Source organism: Cucurbita moschata, unplaced genomic scaffold (genome assembly GCF_002738365.1).
Source record: "Cucurbita moschata cultivar Rifu unplaced genomic scaffold, Cmos_1.0 Cmo_Scf00078, whole genome shotgun sequence".
NCBI classification, from domain to species: domain Eukaryota; kingdom Viridiplantae; phylum Streptophyta; class Magnoliopsida; order Cucurbitales; family Cucurbitaceae; genus Cucurbita; species Cucurbita moschata.
The window spans coordinates 581,828-602,371 of NW_019268594.1; the positions used below are offsets into that span (position 1 = coordinate 581,828).

The 20,544-nt window shown below is 37.5% G+C and overlaps 3 protein-coding genes across 7 annotated transcripts in view; 2 read left to right on the plus strand and 1 right to left on the minus strand.

Moving 5' to 3' along the window:
- Positions 1 to 4,416, plus strand: part of LOC111438593 (serine/arginine-rich splicing factor RS40-like) — a 5,672-nt gene extending 1,256 nt beyond the window's left edge. Inside the window, exons 2-7 of one of the 2 annotated variants that reach the window (XM_023076462.1) lie at positions 1,668 to 1,778; positions 2,847 to 2,959; positions 3,088 to 3,341; positions 3,441 to 3,739; positions 3,803 to 4,106; positions 4,199 to 4,416. In XM_023076462.1, the coding sequence (XP_022932230.1) occupies positions 1,673 to 1,778; positions 2,847 to 2,959; positions 3,088 to 3,341; positions 3,441 to 3,739; positions 3,803 to 4,106; positions 4,199 to 4,223 (1,101 nt within the window). In that variant the 5' untranslated portion in view covers positions 1,668 to 1,672 and the 3' untranslated portion in view covers positions 4,224 to 4,416. Of the gene's footprint in view, positions 1 to 1,667; positions 1,779 to 2,846; positions 2,960 to 3,087; positions 3,342 to 3,440; positions 4,107 to 4,198 lie in introns of both variants that reach the window. The other variant, XM_023076461.1, reaches the window with a different exon arrangement.
- Positions 4,417 to 5,578: 1,162 nt separating this feature from the next.
- On the plus strand, positions 5,579 to 8,967 carry LOC111438592 (serine/arginine-rich splicing factor RS40-like). 3 transcript variants are annotated; one of them, XM_023076456.1, is made up of 6 exons: positions 5,579 to 5,780; positions 5,944 to 6,054; positions 7,076 to 7,188; positions 7,307 to 7,566; positions 7,770 to 8,579; positions 8,684 to 8,967. In XM_023076456.1, exons 2-6 carry the CDS (start codon positions 5,949 to 5,951, stop codon positions 8,706 to 8,708), a joined length of 1,314 nt encoding a protein of 437 aa, XP_022932224.1. In that variant the 5' UTR covers positions 5,579 to 5,780; positions 5,944 to 5,948; the 3' UTR covers positions 8,709 to 8,967. The 3 variants fall into 3 exon arrangements, with proteins under 3 accessions (XP_022932224.1, XP_022932225.1, XP_022932226.1); XM_023076457.1 differs by lacking the exon at positions 5,579 to 5,780 and adding an exon at positions 6,509 to 6,866; XM_023076458.1 differs by lacking the exon at positions 5,579 to 5,780 and adding an exon at positions 6,526 to 6,866.
- An 816-nt stretch (positions 8,968 to 9,783) lies between these two features.
- LOC111438617 (fimbrin-1-like) lies at positions 9,784 to 15,466 on the minus strand. Of its 2 annotated transcripts, none has more exons than XM_023076492.1 (15): positions 15,207 to 15,466; positions 14,566 to 14,684; positions 14,317 to 14,487; positions 13,994 to 14,232; positions 13,726 to 13,897; positions 13,607 to 13,645; positions 13,434 to 13,502; positions 13,230 to 13,346; positions 12,890 to 13,101; positions 11,567 to 11,722; positions 11,195 to 11,394; positions 10,874 to 11,031; positions 10,692 to 10,788; positions 10,460 to 10,551; positions 9,784 to 10,135 (listed from the first exon to the last, which is right to left on the minus strand). In XM_023076492.1, exons 2-15 carry the CDS (start codon positions 14,650 to 14,652, stop codon positions 9,881 to 9,883), a joined length of 2,064 nt encoding a protein of 687 aa, XP_022932260.1. In that variant the 5' UTR covers positions 14,653 to 14,684; positions 15,207 to 15,466; the 3' UTR covers positions 9,784 to 9,880. The 2 variants fall into 2 exon arrangements, with proteins under 2 accessions (XP_022932260.1, XP_022932258.1); XM_023076490.1 differs by having other exon boundaries at positions 14,907 to 15,465.
- Between the last annotated feature and the right edge of the window lie 5,078 nt (positions 15,467 to 20,544).

Here is a 20,544-nt window from a genome sequence, read left to right on the forward strand (position 1 = left end):
CTTGAATATGTGTGGGAAAGTACACATTGGTTAACCGACACAGAATGATTCCCCACCTAGATCTAACCATTTCAACTGAATTAGCCGTAATCGTAGTATGTAAGTCAGGATGGGAGAATGAAGTAGATGAAATGCTAGAAGGAAGGTCCAACTAAGATGAAGAGGAAGGAGGAAATGAACATTGGAGATGGAATAGATGTGCTCCTTTGAACGGCAAGTGCTGTGAAAGTTAAAAAAAAAACCAGAATGAGAGTCAAGGTTGATTGAGGTTGCAACGAGATTGATAAATTTGAAAACCCTTAGAAGCTTACCATGTTTGCAGATTGATGCCCCCTCAACATTAGAGAAGAGGAACAAGCGGGATAGAGAGGTGTGTTGTGGAGCTGACTTGCCATATCTAACACCTCTACGGGTTGATCGGGAATGACCAGGCTACATACCCCTAGAAGATAAGAGCCCCTTAAACTTAAAGCACTCTGCACATGTCTGCTCGCAGTTCTAGGCTCACCATCCTCATGATGAAAAAGACCTTCATACAACATCCCCACCCCCCCCACCCACACACACACACACCCCACAAGAAACACTAATCGTGTCCTTGGTTCAAAGAACCGAGGGGCTAAGGCCATCTATCTGCCCGTGGCTCCAGCCCCTGCAGGAGAAATCTCCTTCGACGGCAGAGTCAAATTTATCCATGGATTGTTATCTTTATTACTGTTGGTTATGCTAACGTCAACTCGTATATTCTTCTGCTAGCTGTTAGGTGGTTAATAGTTGGAATTATGGACTTCCAATGGATGATTATGGTCAGGCATTTACAAAAATGATTCCTCTGTAATGATGGTCAATGAGATAGCTCAGTTTGTCTATCTAATGGTTCAACTATTTTGCAATATTCCATTGCACCTTGTGTTTTGCGCTAGGCTTCAGAAAGCATTTATAGCACAAAAAGTTGTGGCTATAAGTGGCTAGAACTTGGAACTTAGGACCTACAGGTTGGATATTGCTGGTCAAACTTAAAAAGCTTTTTGTATGAACCAAAAGTTCATTTAAAGTATATATTTTTTTGTTTAGGAAAAACAATTTGACACGGACTTGCTAACTGATTTTCAGATTAAGTGCATAGTTGTCGTGGATTCTTAAATATGTTCTTCACTTTTATGATTAGTGTCAAATAGCTTTCTTGTTGATGTCTCATTTGTATGTTTTTAAATGCTATAGAAACAAAATTTTTAATTTTATATTATGAAAGTAACAATATTGTATTTATATAAATATAAAGGTAATGATATGTTTAAAAATACAAAAGTTGAACATACTTATTTGCAAAAGGTAACTGCATGGTTGTTATGGATTTATTTTATATGTTCTTCACTCAGGGTTATTTTCAAATAGTTGTCTTGTTAATGTTTGGTACTTCTTTCTAGTTGTCATTTTATGTCTCTTCCTCCTGGGGTGGTTGTATCCTTGAACTTATTCTTTCTTTCCATATATAAATGAAAAGCTTGTTTCTTGTTAAAATAAAAGGTGTCTGGTTGATGTGGTGAAATTAGTTTCACGAACTCTGATGTTGTATTTCAATGTTCTTTTTTTCTTTTTTTCTTTTTTCTAATCATGAATAAAAGAGATATATTAAATGTTCTATTGTGTTTTTAACCTTTTTTCAGGAAGTATGAAGCCAATCTTTTGTGGAAACTTTGAGTATGATGCTCGACAGCCTGATCTGGAAAGACTTTTTAGTCGATATGGGAAAGTTGATAGAGTAGATATGAAATCTGGTGAGCTTCTAGCCATAGAAAATCTGTTTGTGTTTTAATTCCTTTTTTATTAAATAAACTTATAAGGTGTATTCTAGTTACACAAAAGAGCGCGGTTGTGTTTTGTTCCTGAATTTCTTTTAAAGTAGCATATAATTTGTGTCATGTCGATACGTACCAATTGCAGAAAAGATAAAAGTATCATGTCGATACAAGCCACTTGCAATTTGCAAAGTTGCTGATATCTTTAATAGATGCAAATTACTGATCTGAAAATGTTACTCTCTATCCACCAAGAAAGTGTTGGATTCAATGTCGGCAAGGCAATTCAGCTGATGGAATTTCCTCCAAAGTAGTAGTTGTTCTCATTGCATTTGGTGCCTTGCAATACGAATGGGCATCATCCAGCGTATGGAAATCAGAGAAGGCAACATTTGATAAGTTTTTGGTGGAGGATTCTAAAAAAATTTGAGAAAAGAAGAGCGTGTATTTTAAATCCTAAAACTCCTTGGCCAGAATTTTTTTGGTGCAGGATTTTCTTCGCATATTCATAATCTTCTTGGATAAGGATGGCTCTTCACAATTGAGTTTTCCGCCTGTGACACCGCTTCCTCTTCTTGTTTCCAAGAAGATTCATTCCGATCCTCATTGGCACTGCCATCTTACATTTTCCTCAGACACTTTGCTTTCCATTCCTCATGACTTTTGCCTGCCTACAATTTCATACATTGTTTCAAGCTTGAAACATTGTCAACCTTAGCTGAGGCTGCAGAATAATGGAGAAGGCACTTTCTATTTGTAGACCTACCATGAGACATCCTGTTTTGGATTATTGCTCCTTGACACCACTTAATTCACAACACAAGGTCTGTTGCTAAATTCACTGTTAACTTAGTTTATAGATTTCACGGTGGTTGCAAATATTTCTTTCGTATGGTAAGAATTTTTTGTGGTTTGTTGAATGTTTGTTATAGAATAATTATGTTGCATTTAGAGGAATTCTTTGGAGGGAAAATTTTCATCTTTTATCATTGTTGGTGTCTCATCTCCAAGTCGTTATTCAGTTTTAGTTGTTTTATTGGTTTTCAGGTTTTGCTTTTATCTACATGGAGGATGAGAGAGAGGCTGAGGACGCTATCCGTGCACTTGATCGGAGAGAATTTGGCCGAAAGGGTCGCAGACTACGTGTTGAGTGGACCAAAGTAATATAAAATGATATGGCAGAACTTCCAACTAACTCTTTTCTTTCCATCCCTTTGTGAAACTTTTATTTGATTTTATTTACTATATCTTCAACTGTATTTTGATCGATCATTCTTTTGCTCTGTAGCAAGAGCGTGGCATTAGAAGACCAGGTGGTGGCAGAGGTGGAGGAGATTCAAGGAGATCCTCTACTAATACAAAACCTTCCAAGACTTTATTTGTTATTAACTTTGACCCATATCATACTAGGACAAGGGATTTGGAGAGGCACTTCGATCCTTATGGTAAGATATTGAATGTAAGGATTCGAAGGAATTTTGCATTTGTCCAGTATGAATTGCAGGAGGATGCCACTAGAGCATTGGAGATTACAAACATGAGGTTAGTTTTTTTAGTTACATTGATATTTTCACTTGTTATAGGCAGGTGTGTACACGTTAAGTTATTGGTATGCCTTTTAATTATCATTACTGTGTACAGCAAATTGATGGATCGAGTAATTTCAGTGGAATATGCTGTTCGAGATGACGATGAGAAAAGAAATGGGTATAGTCCAGATAGGACTCGTGATAGGTCTCCCGATAGAAAACGACGATCCCCAAGTCCCTATAGAAGAGAGCGAGGAAGCCCTGATTATGGCAATGGTGTTAGCCGCAGTCCATATAGGAAAGTCAGGGCTAGTCCTGATTATGGAAGTCGTCGTAGTCCAAGTCCTTACCAGAGAGTGAGGGAGAGGGGTTCTCCTGAATATGGTCGAGGTCGTAGTCCCAATCAGAGTCCTTATAGGAGAGAGAGAGAGCGAGAGAGATCAAGTGACCATGCCAGGGCCCCTAGCCATAGTCCTTATAGGAGAGAGCGAGAGCGAGAGAGATCAAGTGACCATGCTAGGGCCCCTAGCCATAGTCCTCCTCCTCCCCATCAGAGGGAAAGACCAAATGGTGACCGAGCCCACAGCGGAATTCACAGTCCTTACGGGAGAGAGAGGGGCAGTCCTACTGATGAACGTCGCACTAGCTATAGTCCTCGTGATAGAGAGAGGTCAAACCCGGACAATGGTCATGATCAGCGGCCAAATACAATAGCCGAACCAGGGGATAGCCCGAGTTATGGTGGGACTCAGAGCCCGAAGCATCGGGGCTATAAGAGGTTTGTACCTCGAGTTCGTTTAATTATTTTATTTGAAATTGTTATTTGAATTTTTCATCTAATCCCTGCATTCATGTGTGATGGTTTTGCAGCCGTTCACCTCAAGCAGAGGAATGAAGTTATAGATCTGGATCTGGTTGGTTTAGAAGAGTACGTTTTTAGTTGTATAATGGTTTTAACATTTTTAGTGTAAGGGTTTGCTTTGCCGATTTCTATACATTTATGCTTCAGTTTGTAGCGATGGTGGTATGGATGGATGATATATATGCTGTTTGTTGCCAGATTTGAGTTAACACACAAGTTTGCTCTATTTGGGTTTGCTCTATTTGGGTTTGCTGTCTAAAAAAAATGTTCCAATAGACTTATGGTTAGTATAGATAATTAAATTTATATATGCTTCATAAATGGTCCAAACAATTTGATCTCCAAAAAAACCGAACACATATAACTTCCATACCAAATCAAATAAAATCGAACCCAACAAACAAATTATTATCAATAGCAAATCAAATTAAAACGAAACTAAAGAGAAAAAAAGAAGCCAATTTTGATACCCATTTCGAACCAACCTCTTCCAATATGTATATATATACACACATATAAAATAAATAAATAAAATAAAAAAGGATCTCGAACTATTGAAAATCAAAAATTGGATTAGGAATCTTTTGAACTCACGAAAACTTTTGATACATTTTTCACTTGGATTCATTTAGTTCTTCTCTCAATATGGGAGAATATACCGACATGAGAATGTGAGAGATGCAGTAAACACTTTGGTTATAGTGTTTAGCTATCATCCATGTATGTAGGAAAATTTCTTGTCTCAGAACTACATAAATATGTGTCTTTTTGTTTAGTGTGAGTGCGGTCGATCTTACCTCTGCTTTCGCAACAACAATTGGTGTCATATCATTTTGGTTGTAACATTTGAGTATTGTGGAAGAGTTAACCTCATCGACCATAAGACATGTTCACACTCACCAATTATTTTAACTTTGTAGGACTAAACCATGATCTAACTTTGTAGGATGTTATTGAAGCCCAAACATGTGTTTAGTTGATGATGCACTACAACAAATACTAGAATCATGAATAGAACTAAGTAAGCTTGAATAATATGTCGTGATCCCTACATTGAACGTATTCAGTACAACATATGGAACTAAACTAAATATTACAATAAATTAGTTTTGTGCTCGTGTATCTCTCGGTATAAACACTTTATTAGACTATTAAAATTTAAAATTTTAGAAATTATATTATATTTTCAATGTCAAATATTTTAAAATTTATTAGAGTATTTTACCTTTTTTAATATTATATTTAGAGGTTGATTTTAAAAATAGAATAAAATAATTTTTATTTTTGAAATTAGTTTTGTATTTTCTTTTACTGAAAAAGGGAGAAAATAAAAAAAATTTATTTCTGTATTTGAAATTATTCCAGATTGCCCGTAAATGAAAATTAGGGTTAAAAAAAGAAAACCCTAAAAAGCTCCCATTTTTTCCACAGCCGCAGTCCTCCCGAGGTACCCTCCCACTCCTAGCCTTTCCGCCCAATCCACACTGCGTCAATCGACCTCCGGCGGCAAGCATACCATCTACGGCGGCCTGTAACTCTTCACTTCCGAAAAAGAATCTCGGCTGAGACTCGTCGGTTTGTTTGGGAGCGGTATGTGCATGGTTGTTGTGGATCTTTCATTATGTTATTTACTCTTTAAGATTAGTTTCAAATAATTTTCTTGTTGATGGACCTGTTTGTTTTTGTTGTTGTCTTCATATTGTGAGAGTGATGTGTTAAATGTTGTATTTTTCTTCTCCGGTATCTTTTACAGGTAGTATGAAGCCGATTTTTTGTGGAAACTTTGAGTATGATGCTCGACAGCCTGATTTGGAAAGACTGTTTAGTCGATATGGAAAAGTTGATAGAGTAGATATGAAATCTGGTGAGCTTCTATCCATAGCATGTTTTTCTGTTGTGTGTGTTTGAATTCCCTTTTTTTAACAAGAAATTTACCAGACATATATCAGAAACACAAAAGAGGACGTTTGTGTTATGATTCCTGTATTAATTTTAAAGTTGCGTTAAATTTGTATCATGTCGATACGAGGCACTTGCAAATTCTGAATCTATGCAATATACTGAACTATCGAAGTTACTTACTACCCGCTAAGAAAGTGTGGATACAACGTCCGCAAGGCAATTCAACCGTTGGAAATTCCCCCAAAGTTTGAGGTCGTCGTTCTCATTGCATTTGGTGCGTTGCGGTACGAATCGGCATCATCCAGCATATGGAAACCGGAGAAGGCGACTTTTGTTGGGTTTTTGGTTGGGGGTTTTTAAAAACATATTTGAGAAAAGAAGAGTGTATGTTTTAAATCCTAAACCGCCTTGGCCAGAATTTTCTTTGGTGCAGGATTTTCTTCGCATATTCATAATTCTCTTGGTTAATGATGGCTCTTCAGAATTGAGTTTTCCGTCTGTGACAAGCTTCCTCTTCTTGTTTCCACGATGATTCATACCGATTCTCAATGGCACTACTACTATCTTACATTTTCCTCCGACACTTTGCTTTCCAGTTTCCATTCCTCATGACTTTTGCATGCCTACAATTCATACATTGTTTCAAGGTTGAAACATTGTCAACCTCAGCTGAGCCTGCAGAATAATGGAGAAGGCACTTTCTATTTGTAGACCTACCATGAGACATCCTGTTTTGGATTATTGCTCCTTGACATCACTTAGTTCATACACAAGGTCTGTTGCTAAATTCACTGGTAACTTAGTTTATAGATTTCACGAAGGTTGTGAATATTTCTTTCTTGTGGTAAGAAATTTTTGTGGTTTATTGTGTTCTTCAATAGGGAGAAAATTGACATTGGATTTTGAGGAATTCGTTGGTGGAAAAATTATTTGGTGTCACACAGATGCCATAATTAGTTTTTTTCTGTTTGATTGGTTTACAGGCTTTGCTTTCATCTACATGGAGGATGAGAGAGATGCTGAGGATGCTATCCGTGCACTTGATCGGAGAGAATTTGGTCGAAAGGGCCGCAGACTACGTGTTGAGTGGACGAAAGTAATGTTCATTGATATGGCACAACTTGGAATGGACTCTTTCCTGTCCATCCCTTTGTGGAACATTATTTACTGTATCTTCAAATTGTATTTCGGTCAATCATTCGTTTGCTTTGCAGCAAGAACGTGGGGTTAGAAGACCTGGTGGAGGAGGTGGTGGAGGTGGAGGAGGTTCGAGGAGATCCTCTACGAATACAAGACCTTCAAAGACTTTATTTGTTATCAACTTTGACCCGTATCATACTAGGACAAGAGATTTGGAGAGGCACTTCGATCCTTATGGTAAGATATTGAGTGTAAGGATTCGAAGGAATTTTGCATTTGTCCAGTATGAATTGCAAGAGGATGCCACTAGAGCATTGGAGCTTACAAACATGAGGTGAGTTTTCTATCATTGAATTGTATACGCATTTTATTTGAGTAGTAAGGTCATTATATTGAAGGTATGAGTTGATCCCGGTTTGCCCTCGTCTCTCTGAGACAATCTGATGGAAAATTACATTGCTATTTGCACTCGTTAGATGCCTTTTATATACATGTTAAGTTATTGGTATGCCTTTTAATTGTTATTACTTTGTACAGCAAATTGATGGATCGAGTGATTTCAGTGGAATACGCTGTTCGAGATGACGATGAGAAGAGAAATGGATTTAGTCCTGATAGGAATCGTGATAGGTCTCCCGATAGAAAACGACGATCTCCAAGTCCGTATAGAAGAGAGCGAGGAAGTCCTGATTATGGCAATGGTATTACCCGTAGTCCATATAGGAGACAAAGGGCTAGTCCTGATTATGGAAGTCGTCGTAGTCCAAGTCCTTATCAGAGGGAGAGAGAGAGGGAGAGGGGTTCTCCTGATTATGGTCGTGGTCGTAGTCCGAATCAGAGTCCTTATAGGCGAGAGAGGGAGAGATCAAGTGACCATGGTCGTGGTCGTAGTCCTAATCAGAGTCCTTATAGGAGAGAGAGGGAGAGATCAAGCGACCATGGTCGTGGTCGTAGTCCTAATCAGAGTCCTTATAGGAGGAGAGAGAGGGAGAGATCAAGCGACCATGGTCGTGGTCGTAGTCCTAATCAGAGTCCTTATAGGAGAGAGAGGGAGAGATCAAGCGACCATGCTAGGGCCCCTAGCCATAGCCCTCCCCATCAGAGGGAAAGACCAAATGATGACCGAGTCCGCGACCGAAGCCGCAGTCCTTACGGGAGAGAAAGGGGGAGTCCTACTACCGATGGACGTGGCACTAGCCATAGTCCTCGCGATAGAGAGAGGTCAAACCCAGACAATGGTCACGATCAGCGGCTGAATACAGCCGAACCCGAACCCGAACCCGAACCCGGGGATAGCCCCAGTTATGGTGGGACGACTCAGAGCCCAAAGCACCGTGGATATAGCAGGTTTGTACTTGGAGTTTGTTTTATTATGATTACTATTATTGTTCTCGATTCTTTTTCAAAACTTTCATCTTATGCCTGCGTTCGTGTTTGACCCGGTGTCGCAGCCGTTCACCACAAGCAGAGGAATGATGACGATGATGATGATGATGTAGTAGAAAGTGATGGTATGTGGATCTCAATCTGCTGCTTCAGGGTATGTTTGGTTGTGTGTAATCAGTATGAGTAGCAAACATGTATTCAAACGATACTCTGCTTTGTGATTTTCAATTACATTTGTGGCGCTTTAAGTTACAGTGATTATTCTATGCTTGCAATCAAAATGAACAGAACCACCCTGATCCATATTTGGTTGTCCCAAGTGAATCAACTTGTATTTTTGGGGTATGAATAGGTTGAGCTTGGTTTAGCTGTTGATATTGGCAATGAACCACCCTGCCTTGGATTGTGCCATGAAAATGATAATTTTGTCGGTTGTTTCATAAGATATGTATCCATTCATTTCCTTCAAAAAGATCCTCGACCAAATTTAATTTAATGACAAACTTTTCATATGCTTCAATTTTATATATATATTTTGTAACTACCATTTTTTTTCTTTTATCTATTATTTTTATGACATGAGAGGAAGACTGACAAATTCTAGTATGTTATATTTTGCAATAACTTTGAAAAAATTGACAAAAAAAAAAAAAAAACATAGTTTTATCTCTTGAGTCGTCCAAATAACTTAGACCAAATGCTTTGATACTAATTTTAAGTGGTTCCAACAAAGAGCTTATTTAGAAAAAAGATTGAATTTTGAATCTAAAATGATAATTTTTAGATCCCAAGAAATGCAACTTGGATATTTTCAATCACAAATTTTCAATGAGACTTTTCGTGTCATCTTCTCTCATGTGAAATTTTTTGAGGGCTTAATTCTCTTGCTATTGTTGATCATTTTAGGTGATTCTTATTTTCAAATCGTTATAATGCAATCTACAACTTGTACAAAGGACTTCAGAAACGAATCAGATGAAAACACTCTTGATTAACCAAAGACACCGAAAGACGAGCACGTGAAAGTAGTGTAAGAAAAGGGAGCTTATTTGAGTCACCTTATATATGAACAACATTCCTTTCTCAAAACCAACTTTTTTGCTATCTACAATGCAAAAAACCTGTTCATCAAAATCTTTCTTCTTTTCTTTTTATTCTTTCTTCACACCCTTGCCTCTTTCTTAGAAGCTTGTGTTCTAAATTCGCCTTTTTATTTTCGTGTCCATGTATATTCTTATCGTCATACTCCAACGACTCTTCCGTCACATGAGATCCCTTTCGTTCTCAATCACGGAGGACACCGTGGTATCAGAGCCAGTATCGTCTAAATTTAAGTTCAGAACTTCGCCACAGAGAGAGGAGCTCTCGTCCTCGCCGTTTATCGATGAGGTGGTCGACATATCCGTAATGGTACTCGCTGTGGCAGGAGAAGGAGAGATATCTATTTCTTCAACAGGCTGTTGAAGGCTCCAGTACATAATGCTGGCTGTTAATGTGAGGATCATTTTTGGATTCACCTGCCATAATATTAACACAAATATATCCACAATTCTAAGAGAGGCTGGCAGATCAGCTCATCAAACAAACAAAATAACCAAATCTGATGCGAAACCATACGAAAAACGATCTTTTTCTTACTACTTGCATGGTTTCAAATGTCGGTAACTGTGCTACGGTATTACTATAACAGCTTAAGCTCACCGCTAGCAGATATTGTCCTTTCTGAGCTTCCACTCAAGGTTTTAAAGCTCCTCAAAGAGGACAATATCGGCTAACGGTGAGCTTGAACGGTTACAATTACGAGAGAAATAAACCATACCCCATCAAAGTTTTGATCTTACCTCTATTATGTCCTCAGGTAACAAGAATATCGAACAACCCAGCTTTCGTGCAACACTGATAATGTAGGTAGCATTTAACCTCTTTTCATCATCTACCCAGAGAAAACAAAAAAGGGTAAGGATTCACAAACAGTGATTTGTATTACACGAGCATAATTCGAGACGGGAAGCTAAGCACACGTTAGAAAACGAGATGAAACGAAAGTTCAACTTCAAGAACGATGAAATATACCGTTTTCACCGTTGGTAACAAGGTTCCAATTCACCACTCTAGGCTGAACAGCACTTAGCAGATCAAGGAAGAATATTCCATTTGACAAACTCTTATCCTGAAGAAAATTACCAAGTTACAATATTGTTGACTTCTAAATAAAATTACTGCGGTAAATGTAACGTGTTTTCGCTTCCTCGTACCCGAAAACTCTCGATTTGAGAAGACTTTCCCGTGCCCTTCACTTTGCTGTTTGCCCACTTCAGAATGTCACCATCTGTCATCTCTTTTCCTCGAGAGTAAGATCTTAAGTTCTTTAAAAGTTGGAGAATATTGAATCTCATTAACTGCCATAGGAAAGCTGCACGAAACACGAGAAAATATAACGCGTCAATCATACCAAGGAAACTTGATAAACGACTAGTATTTCTCAACTATCCATTCAAGACGGTGAAAGATGTGGAACCGAGCTACACAGTGGATGTTCGAGCGAGGAAGCTATAAAATGCATGAATGAGGATTACCAAGGATGAGCTTCTTGTTTCCTTGAACGATATCGTTTCCAGCCACGTTAACCAACGAAAACTTCAACTGCTTCCCGATCCGGATAACTTGATTGCAATTTTCAACCTTTTTAAAAGGCATCTTGATAGGAGGTTTTGATGCATGCTTCCAGTTAACCGACCCTGGAGAAACTTTGTCCAGCGCTTCTAAGAGTATCCATCTGCATAAGGATTAAACATTCAAATTATTGATAAGAGTAGCCCAAACAGGCAACAATATTTTGTGGAGTTCTTTCTATTTCCTCTCTAAATCGTGTTACTAATTCCCGCACGACGAAAAAATCGTTAAAAGTAGCAACTCTAAACTGATGGATTACGCCATGCCGTTCTTACCCGTTCCTGACGTCCTCAAATACATTATTAACGTAAGAAACAATGCCAAGACTATTTATCCAGAGCCGGAAGCATCGTTCTTCTCTAGAAGTTAGTACATCATCCGTCATCATCTCTGCGTACGATACTTGTTTTCCATCTACTGCAAAACCACTCCTGCAGAACAAAACGAACCAAATCTATACGTGAATTAACCGTAAAATAGACAAGGGAATGGGAGTGTCAAAACGATATCGAACGTATATCTATTCTTGTTTGAAGTATGAGGCATTCCAAGGTGTAATGGATATGTGGAGCCAAGACGCAAGGCAAAAAAAGCATACGAATTGTTGAGGCAGAGCTCACAATATATAAAACATGTGACAGATATAACGCGGTAAAGTAAGCATGTCTGTAACAGCCCAAACCCAAGTCCACCACTAGCAGATATGTCCTCTTTGGGCTTTCCCCTTCGGGATTCTCCTCAAGATTTTTGAAACACGTCTGCTGGGTAACAACTATAATGCAAGTAAGCATGTGTGCAACAGCCCAAACCCAAGTCAATCGCTAGCAGTAATGTCCTCTTTGGGTTTTCCCTTTCGGGATTCCCCTCAAGATTTTTGAAACACGTTTGCAAGGGAGAGGTTTCCACACCCTTATAAAGAATGTTTTGTTCTCCTCTCCAACTGATGTAGGATCTCACAATCCACCCTCCTTCGGGGCTCAATCTTCCACTAGCACATCGCCTGGTGTCTGATTCTGATACCATTTGTAACAGCCCAAGTCCACCATTAGCGGATATTGTCCTCTTTGGGCTTTCCCTTTCGAGCTTCCCCTCAAGATTTTTGAAACGCGTCTGCTGGGGAGAGGTTTACACACCCTTATAACGAATGTTTCGTTCTCCTCCCCAACTGACGTTGGATCTCACAATCCACCCTCCTTCAAGGCCCAACGTCCTCACTGGCATACCGCCTCGTGTCCACCCTCCTTCGAAGCTCAACCTTCCCCTAGCACATCACCCAATGTTTAGCTCTAATACCATTTGTAACAACTCAAGCCCACCGCTAGTAGATATTGTCCTTTTTGGGCTTTCCCTTAAGGTTTCTAAAACACGTCTGATAGGGAGAGGCTTCCACACCCTTATAAAGAATGTTTCGTTCTCCTCCCCAACCGATGTGGGATCTCACACAGAGGCTGATATTTTTTTTCTCTTTCATTTCATCGATTTACATGTGATAACAGTAACCACCAAACTTTCCTCAATTCCGTCAACATCTATACGAGTCAGGATCAAAGACAAAGTAATAATTGAAAGAAACATAAAAGATCCTACTAAGACTTTACCGTTGGTGAAATATTTGAGCCACAAAAGCAAGGTTCAAATTGGATGAACCCTCAACAATATCTTTCGGAGTCAAATATCTTTTACAATCCATTCTTTCTGCATGATCAAGTACAAGTTTTGCCCTTTCATTAGGATCCTTAGTAGCCAATGTGGATGGACTACAGTGTTCGGGAGCAAGAACGTTTAGCAGGTAAGCGTAAGCCTCTCCATCCTACGTGATATGATCAAAAGTTACTATCTGTTTGCCAATACCGGGTTCAAATATTTCCGATATAATAAAAAACGTTAAAGTCGGCTAATTCAGAAAGAACGATAACATAAGCAGAGCAGCCATACTACCTTCAGATCAGATGAGAAATTTGAAACAGGTTTCTTGTATCCTGCTTTCTGAAGGTGGAAATTCATCCATTTTAACAAAATCTTCTCGGGAGGTAAATTAATAAGCTCCTCGATATCCTGGAAAGCACACGGTAAAGAGTGATGCTACAGCACTGATAATTAGATTTCGACAAAAATATCACACGACAAATTTATACCCCTTACCCCACTCTCCTGGACGAGTTCCAAGAGTTGAGGCGTCTTCCTCAGGTTAAGATCGGCCAATAGTTGGATCTGAAGTTTCCATAACAAGCGAAATCAATGAAACGAGACAAAAGTAGTTTAAATCACTTCTGAAACCAGAAGCTCAAACAATTGTCGAAATGTAATGAAGAAACCTTTATAATTTGCGAAATCAATCCCAAGATCAGATGCGGCTGCAAGAGAACAACTTTCGGTCAAACTTTTATGACAATCGTAACACTAATAAAGAAAGGTGACGGGCACATAAACATACTCGTCCTTCAACCAAGTCCTGTGTACCAATATTAACCACTGTGCAGCCGATTGCTTTGGCAGAGTTGAGACAAAGAGTATGGTTTTCATTTCTCTCCCACGGGTTGAGGACTCGTTTGGTATTGATAGCTCGTTCATCGATCGTCCCAGGTACAGCAACATTGATAAGTTTACTGCATTGTCATTGAAATACATTAGCGCCACCGCAGGAGACACGAGGTTCTTGTTTAAGTTAGAAAAACAGGTAACATCAAACCCTACACAAATACCAGAGAAGAACTCCATCCTTTGCAAGATTAAACAAATCATTCGAATACGGGTCTAATGGGAGATAGTTCGATAGAAATGCATCATCTCGAAGATAGCTATTTATGTGAGCCACATAGAGCGATTTCTCCGATTCACTGATTGTATGAAGAAGAGTGGTTGTGCTAGCCTTGAGAAACGACCAAGAGTTGTTTGCACCACCAACTTTTTCGGCTGATCGACCGTGCAAGTTTAAATATGCCTGCCGTTTCACATAATCAAGACTTGAGAACCATAAAAATATGAACACAAGTCATCGAGTAGTACAAACAGTGAATAGACTTGCCCTGAGAAAGGATTCAAAATCAATTTCATCGCTCAACTGAGGATCTGACTCGCTCAAGATTCCCCTGATCTCTTCTTCACTATGCCTTTCTTTAAATGCCTTCAAATTCATCATTATTTGTGGCAAATCTCCGGTCGTCACTTTTCCATTTTGATTCTTAGCCGATATAAACTAAAACAAACGGGCAGTTCATAATCGATCATCTCAAGAACATTTTCAAAGGCAAATGATCAAGAATGCAACACTCACTCTGGATTTGAGGCTTCGAAGCTCCACTTGAGTGAACTGACTTTGAAGCCACTGATCAGAAACTAAAACGCCTTCAAAACTAGACATCTCCACAGATCTTAAATGTGGAGACAATCAATCTTGCAGAAGAAAAATTCGAATTAAAATCGAAACCAAACACAAAACCATTCCTACAAGACATCAATCATCAATTCTCCGACAATAAGAACAGCGAAAGAAATCAATCCCATTACAAGAACAGAACAAGAACAAGAACAACAACTCAAACAATCATAATCGTACGAGTAACAACTCGAATCCATTAGAAAACACAAAATCAAAGCACACCCGGAATTCCATACCGATTGGAGACCAAAATCCGCGGAGAAAAAAGTGGGTTCCGTTCTTTTTGATGGATGAACACTATTGAACCCTCAAACAAAACTTAGTAGAAGAGAGAGAGAGAGAAGAAGAAGAAAAGGGATCAATATGTTTCTTGGTGGAAGAGCAATAGGGAGGCAAAGTGTGTGAAGGAAAAGGAATGGGGCAGTGATTTGGGAGAGGCAAGAACACAGAAGAAAGGCGCCGCGCAGGGTGAGATAGGTAATAGAGAAAACAGGGTATGATGTTCGGCAAGTCGCTGTTCTTGTTTTACAACTCACCAAATTTGGGCAACACCTGTTTGTTGTCTTCTTCAATGCAAAAATCTCTTCATCTTCATCTTCATCTTCATCTTCATCTTCATCTTCATCTTCATCTTCATCTTCAACCCCATTCCCATCTAAACCCTATTTTCACCCAAATTAGCCTCCATCGTTCATTAAATCTGCTACCCAAATGAAAATCAGGCGCATCCCCTCTCTCTCCCTCTTCTTCCCATGTGATTAAGATCTTTCTTTGGGATAATGTGTTTATTTGATGCTCTTGGATTTAGGTGATTTGTGGTGTTTCTTGTGGACATTATTGGACCCGAATTTGGTATCGAGAGTCAAAATACATGTTAATTGTCAACGGGTTATGCTCGTTTTGGTAGTTGTTCGAACTGAGGTTTGAACTTTGAGATATCAAGAGACAAAATACGTATCAATTGCTAATGGTTATACTCGTTTTGACTGTTTGTTCATATCAGACTTGAACCCTGATATTAAATGACAAAATACATACCAATAGTTAAGCTCGTTTTGGCCGTATAAAAATTACATAAATATTTAGTTTTTTCTTATATTATTAATTTTTAAGCTTATTAAAAATATTTAAGTATAACCAAAATGATATTTTATTGAAAAAAAAATATTTGTAATCATATTAAGATATTGAAAATGATTTAATTTTTGTTTTTCTATTGTAATAATGTAATTATATTTTTTTTTATTATTTTCAATATTATACTAATGTACACGTCGTCTATAATAAAAATATTTTAAATTTTTTTAATTTAAATTAAAGGGGAGTAAATATTTTTTTTATATTATAAATGAATACAAATATAAATTCATTAATTCAATCCAAAATTAAATTGTATTTAATTTCTTGACTTTTTCATCATTGGCATTAATGAAAATCAATAATTCTTTTTCCTATTAATCATAAAATGATTTAATTCAATGAAACAAGTAATTCGTGATATAGGTGTGTTCACAAACTCGAGAATCTGACTAATTAAGACTACCTAACTCAGACCATGAATCAGAATTTCTTTCGGTTTGACATTTTTTTGGTTGGCTCATCCTAACCAATCCGACAACCAAACCAACCCAACTCGAAAATAGAGGGTTGAGTTGGTTGTTCGGGTGACCAATCCAACCAACTTAGAATGTTTTCCAATTCAACTCAACCCGTGCATATCATAATAATAATAATAATAAAAGAGAGAAAGGGTAAGAAGGTCTTTTGGGAGTTTTAAGAAATAAAAAAGAATGGGCCTGTGGGGCCCAATAGATTTGTTCAGAATGAGAACGGGTGGACCATAAGTTGCTTTCACTCCAAGGAATGGAAGCAAGGTGGGCACCCAAATTCACAAATAAGTTTTAATTAATTATTTTAATTTATTGGTTAAATATTTATTACCTTCACTCTCACTCTTTCAAACTTTTAAATATAATAATTAAATATTGCTCCTTTTTTAATTATTATTTAAATCATTCTCTTGTAAATAAAAGACATGAGGTTGAATTTTTTTTCTTAAAAAAAAAAAGGATAAATTTTATATTTAATATTATTTATTACAAATGGTTTAGGCATTATAAATACATATACTAATTATTAATACAACTTTCATAATTTCTAACCTATTTTAATAGCTATTACTAATATTAATTTTAATCGAGCCACCCGAGTTCACAATCCAACTCTAACCCTCTATTTTTATTACAAATGTTACATTAATAACGATGAAACTCAAATATTAAATATTTATAAGTAGTATATAAATATAAGTTATTCCTAATCTCTATAAGAAACTTAAAAGTACGGGTTGGGTTGAGTTAGAGCCTTATTTTCGAGTTTGTTGAGTTAACTCGATCAAAAAAATTTCAATCCACGAACTGACTCGAATTCTAAAATTTCATCCCGACCTAAAATGAAAAAAAAAATCTTACTGAACCAACGTTTATGGTTTGGATTGGATAATATGAATTGGTTAAGTTCTCGAATCACATGAATAATTAATATTAACCAAATCTACATCTATATATATTTATCTTATTATATATAAACTATCATTGCATTTCTAGTTAGAATCTAATTTTTCGTTAAATCCCTTACTTATCATCATTTTAGCTTTCTTTATTCACACATTAATTCCAATTATCAACACCATACCATCTATCCTAGTGTTTATCGGTAGTACGAATTCATTTCAATTAAGTATCAAATTGAAAAAAAAAAAATCTAATCAACTCTCTCGATATAATTAAATTACTTACTATTTCTTGCACGAATTTATGTATACGTGCATATGTTGAGTTTTAGCATCACTATCACAAGCAACAAATTTTTGGGGTCGTTGTCAAAGAATCTATTTAGAGTTCTTATTTCAAAATTGTTAATGAACTAGAGCTAGTAGAAGTTCTCTAATTTTCTACCGTTTTTGCTGGATCAAGAAAATGAGAGAACTCGTAGGAGAAGATTAAAAGATGACCGAACGACTCTTTGCTTCACCCAAGATGCTGTTTTATTCTATAGATTATAGAAGTTAATATTCTTCAAGAAACTACGATTTCGTTAGTGTTTTGGGAAAAGGGAAATGAGGCGTTGAGAAAACGAAAATAAAGCACCCCTCTCCCTATCGGTCGAGTTGCTTCGCCCCTCTCCTCTCGAGTCGAGCTCACAAGAATAGTTGACCAATACTACCAAATCAAGAATTTAAATTCTAATTAAACTATGAGATTAATATACCAACTAATGCACCTAACCTGGCTAGGAATCCTACTAATACTATTCACTCGATAGGAAAAGAGCTATGAGAACATATATCTTGACACGGTCGTACTTTTTTAATTGTGCAGTGTCGTGATGTGACACGCTCACGACAAATCTTAAGGGAAACTTGAACTTCAATCACATTTTTCGCCTGACTTTGTGGCTTTGTCAAACCTTAGGCGAAATTGCTTCTACTCTAACTGGGATCTCTCATAAGCAACATCACATCTCATCGTCATCTTAGTTCCTTACAATCCAACCCATGCATCGTGATGTCATTCCATGTCTTGAGACAGCTTGACGATCTTGGCTTGCTCGAATACATCTATTTGAGACTGACTCACGTGTTGACCATTTCATTGGGACATCTTGAACGTTCTTCCATCTGGGTTCTTATTGAGCATTGGTCTCTCCTATGTCCATGCTAAACCATTTATGACATTCGTTATGGATAGCGAGTGTATAATTCAACCTCTGATACATTAGCTAGGGCGCAACATCAACACATCTGTGCCATCTGGTACTGTCCTTGAAAAATTCATTTCAAAGAAAGTCCCTTGGGACACTCGTCTCGCAACGCATGCCCTCGTTATGACGCACATATTTACCACAAGGTAGCTCACTTTGGCCACAGGGCTTAGGGGTTGCGAAGAGCTGACACCATGTCTCCCTCTATAGTACATTTTAAGGCATTTTCAATCTTCCTCGGGTAGACGTCATTTTGGCGAGCAGTCATACGTTGTCGTGGAGCATCCTTCCGATGTTCGATTAACACCAAATTTTGAGAGCTTTCATATTTTATATGAACGCACTTGACTCCAAAATTGCATGCCCAAATTTCCCTCGGAACCCTGACATTCAAGGTTAAGGCTTGGGGCCCTACCCAACCCTTCAACAAGCCTATCTCTAGCCCTTATCTTGCTTATGCCTCGTTCCAGCTTCGATGCACACTCTATGTGGTGTGATGGATAATGTATTGTCCTCCTCGTACACATCATGAAACTTGTCTAGACCCTCGCGTGGGCACATGGGCGCCACTTGAGGGTTGTCACTTTGCTTGTCACAATGTACTCTCTTCATAATATGTGATGAACCAAGAAGCATCAATCATACAATAAAAACCTAGAGTTGCACTCTTTAATTAATCAATTTCCATTCATTAACTATAGGTCACTCTACTATAGACCTAGAGTTGCACTCTTATGCACTGTAGGACAAGTTATGTCCATTGATATAATCATTACAAGCAAGTCGATCATTCACGAGTCGTTCATAATTACAGTTGGGTCAAAAGTCCGTTTTACCCCTGTAATTACATCTTTCACCTTAAGTACCATTGATTCTCTAATGAACAATTTGTCTATGATCCAATCATAAACCAAGTCCCTCTCGAGCCAATGAGAGGGTGGGCCCCATTGTTCAAGTCCCAAAATCAATACTTAAGAGAACAACTCATCTACTTACCTTATATGGGAAGGAGTGAATTTCATCTCATGATATTATGTTCTCAAGTCCCTATACCGTCAAGTCCCCAAAATTGTAGGCATATTGAATGGGCTAAAAGAGTCATTCTCACCCATGTAAATTAAAGGACAAGCCCTCACAGGCACGAAGTTCATAACTCATCGAGGATTAAGATTAAGTCGCATATGATCATCATGTGAAATATTAATCTTCTTAATTAACGGATTTATAAAGAGATTAAATATTTCTTGGTCTAGTCTTATACAAGCTCATTATATATGATACCCCCACTTACATGTCTCCACATGAATGATTTGGATTAAATCATTTGTAACGATTACAAAATGGGCCGTATTAATAGTGTTACTAGGACAAGGCACCTAACCTTATCCATATACTATATACTCTTTAGGTTATTACTTGAACACGAACTTCTTGTATGTCAACCACATACTGTTCAAGATTATATTAATAATCTTAGATTTTCATACCATGGATAACAATTGAATTACAAATAAAATAATATAAATTATTGTTAAAAACTAAATAATTAATTACGAGGCTTTAAGGCATAAATCCCAACATTTTAAATGTCGTGTACTATCAAGATCTTAAAGCTAATTAATTTCATGACTTATTCTAGTTCTACCAGGCTTGCAAGTTCATGTAACAACTCACTCCTATTTCAAGAGTGCAAGTCACCCATCAAGATTTCTTCCGAGTGCGCTTAACCTTCGATTTCTATTCTCCATGGTTCATCTCGTCATTATCTTATCTGTGTACAATTCAGAGTGCCCTCATCTACGAGTTCTAGGATGAATCTGACATGTATGGAGGAGTCAATAGATTCCTTAACCTACAATTTCACTTGATCTAACTAAACTTCACATTAAATCACCTAGGCTTTCTTAAATCTAGTATATAGTTGCATTTTAACCCATAATTTTTTAATGGTAGCCCAAAGTCACTAGATAATTGGATTATGTATCACAATTATTCTTAACCATAGCTTACATACATTTATATTTTATACTATAACAATTTTAACAATGGTTTATATAGTAACCCCATAAGAATTATCGACCACAAATTTTCTTAATCGTAATCTATAATTGC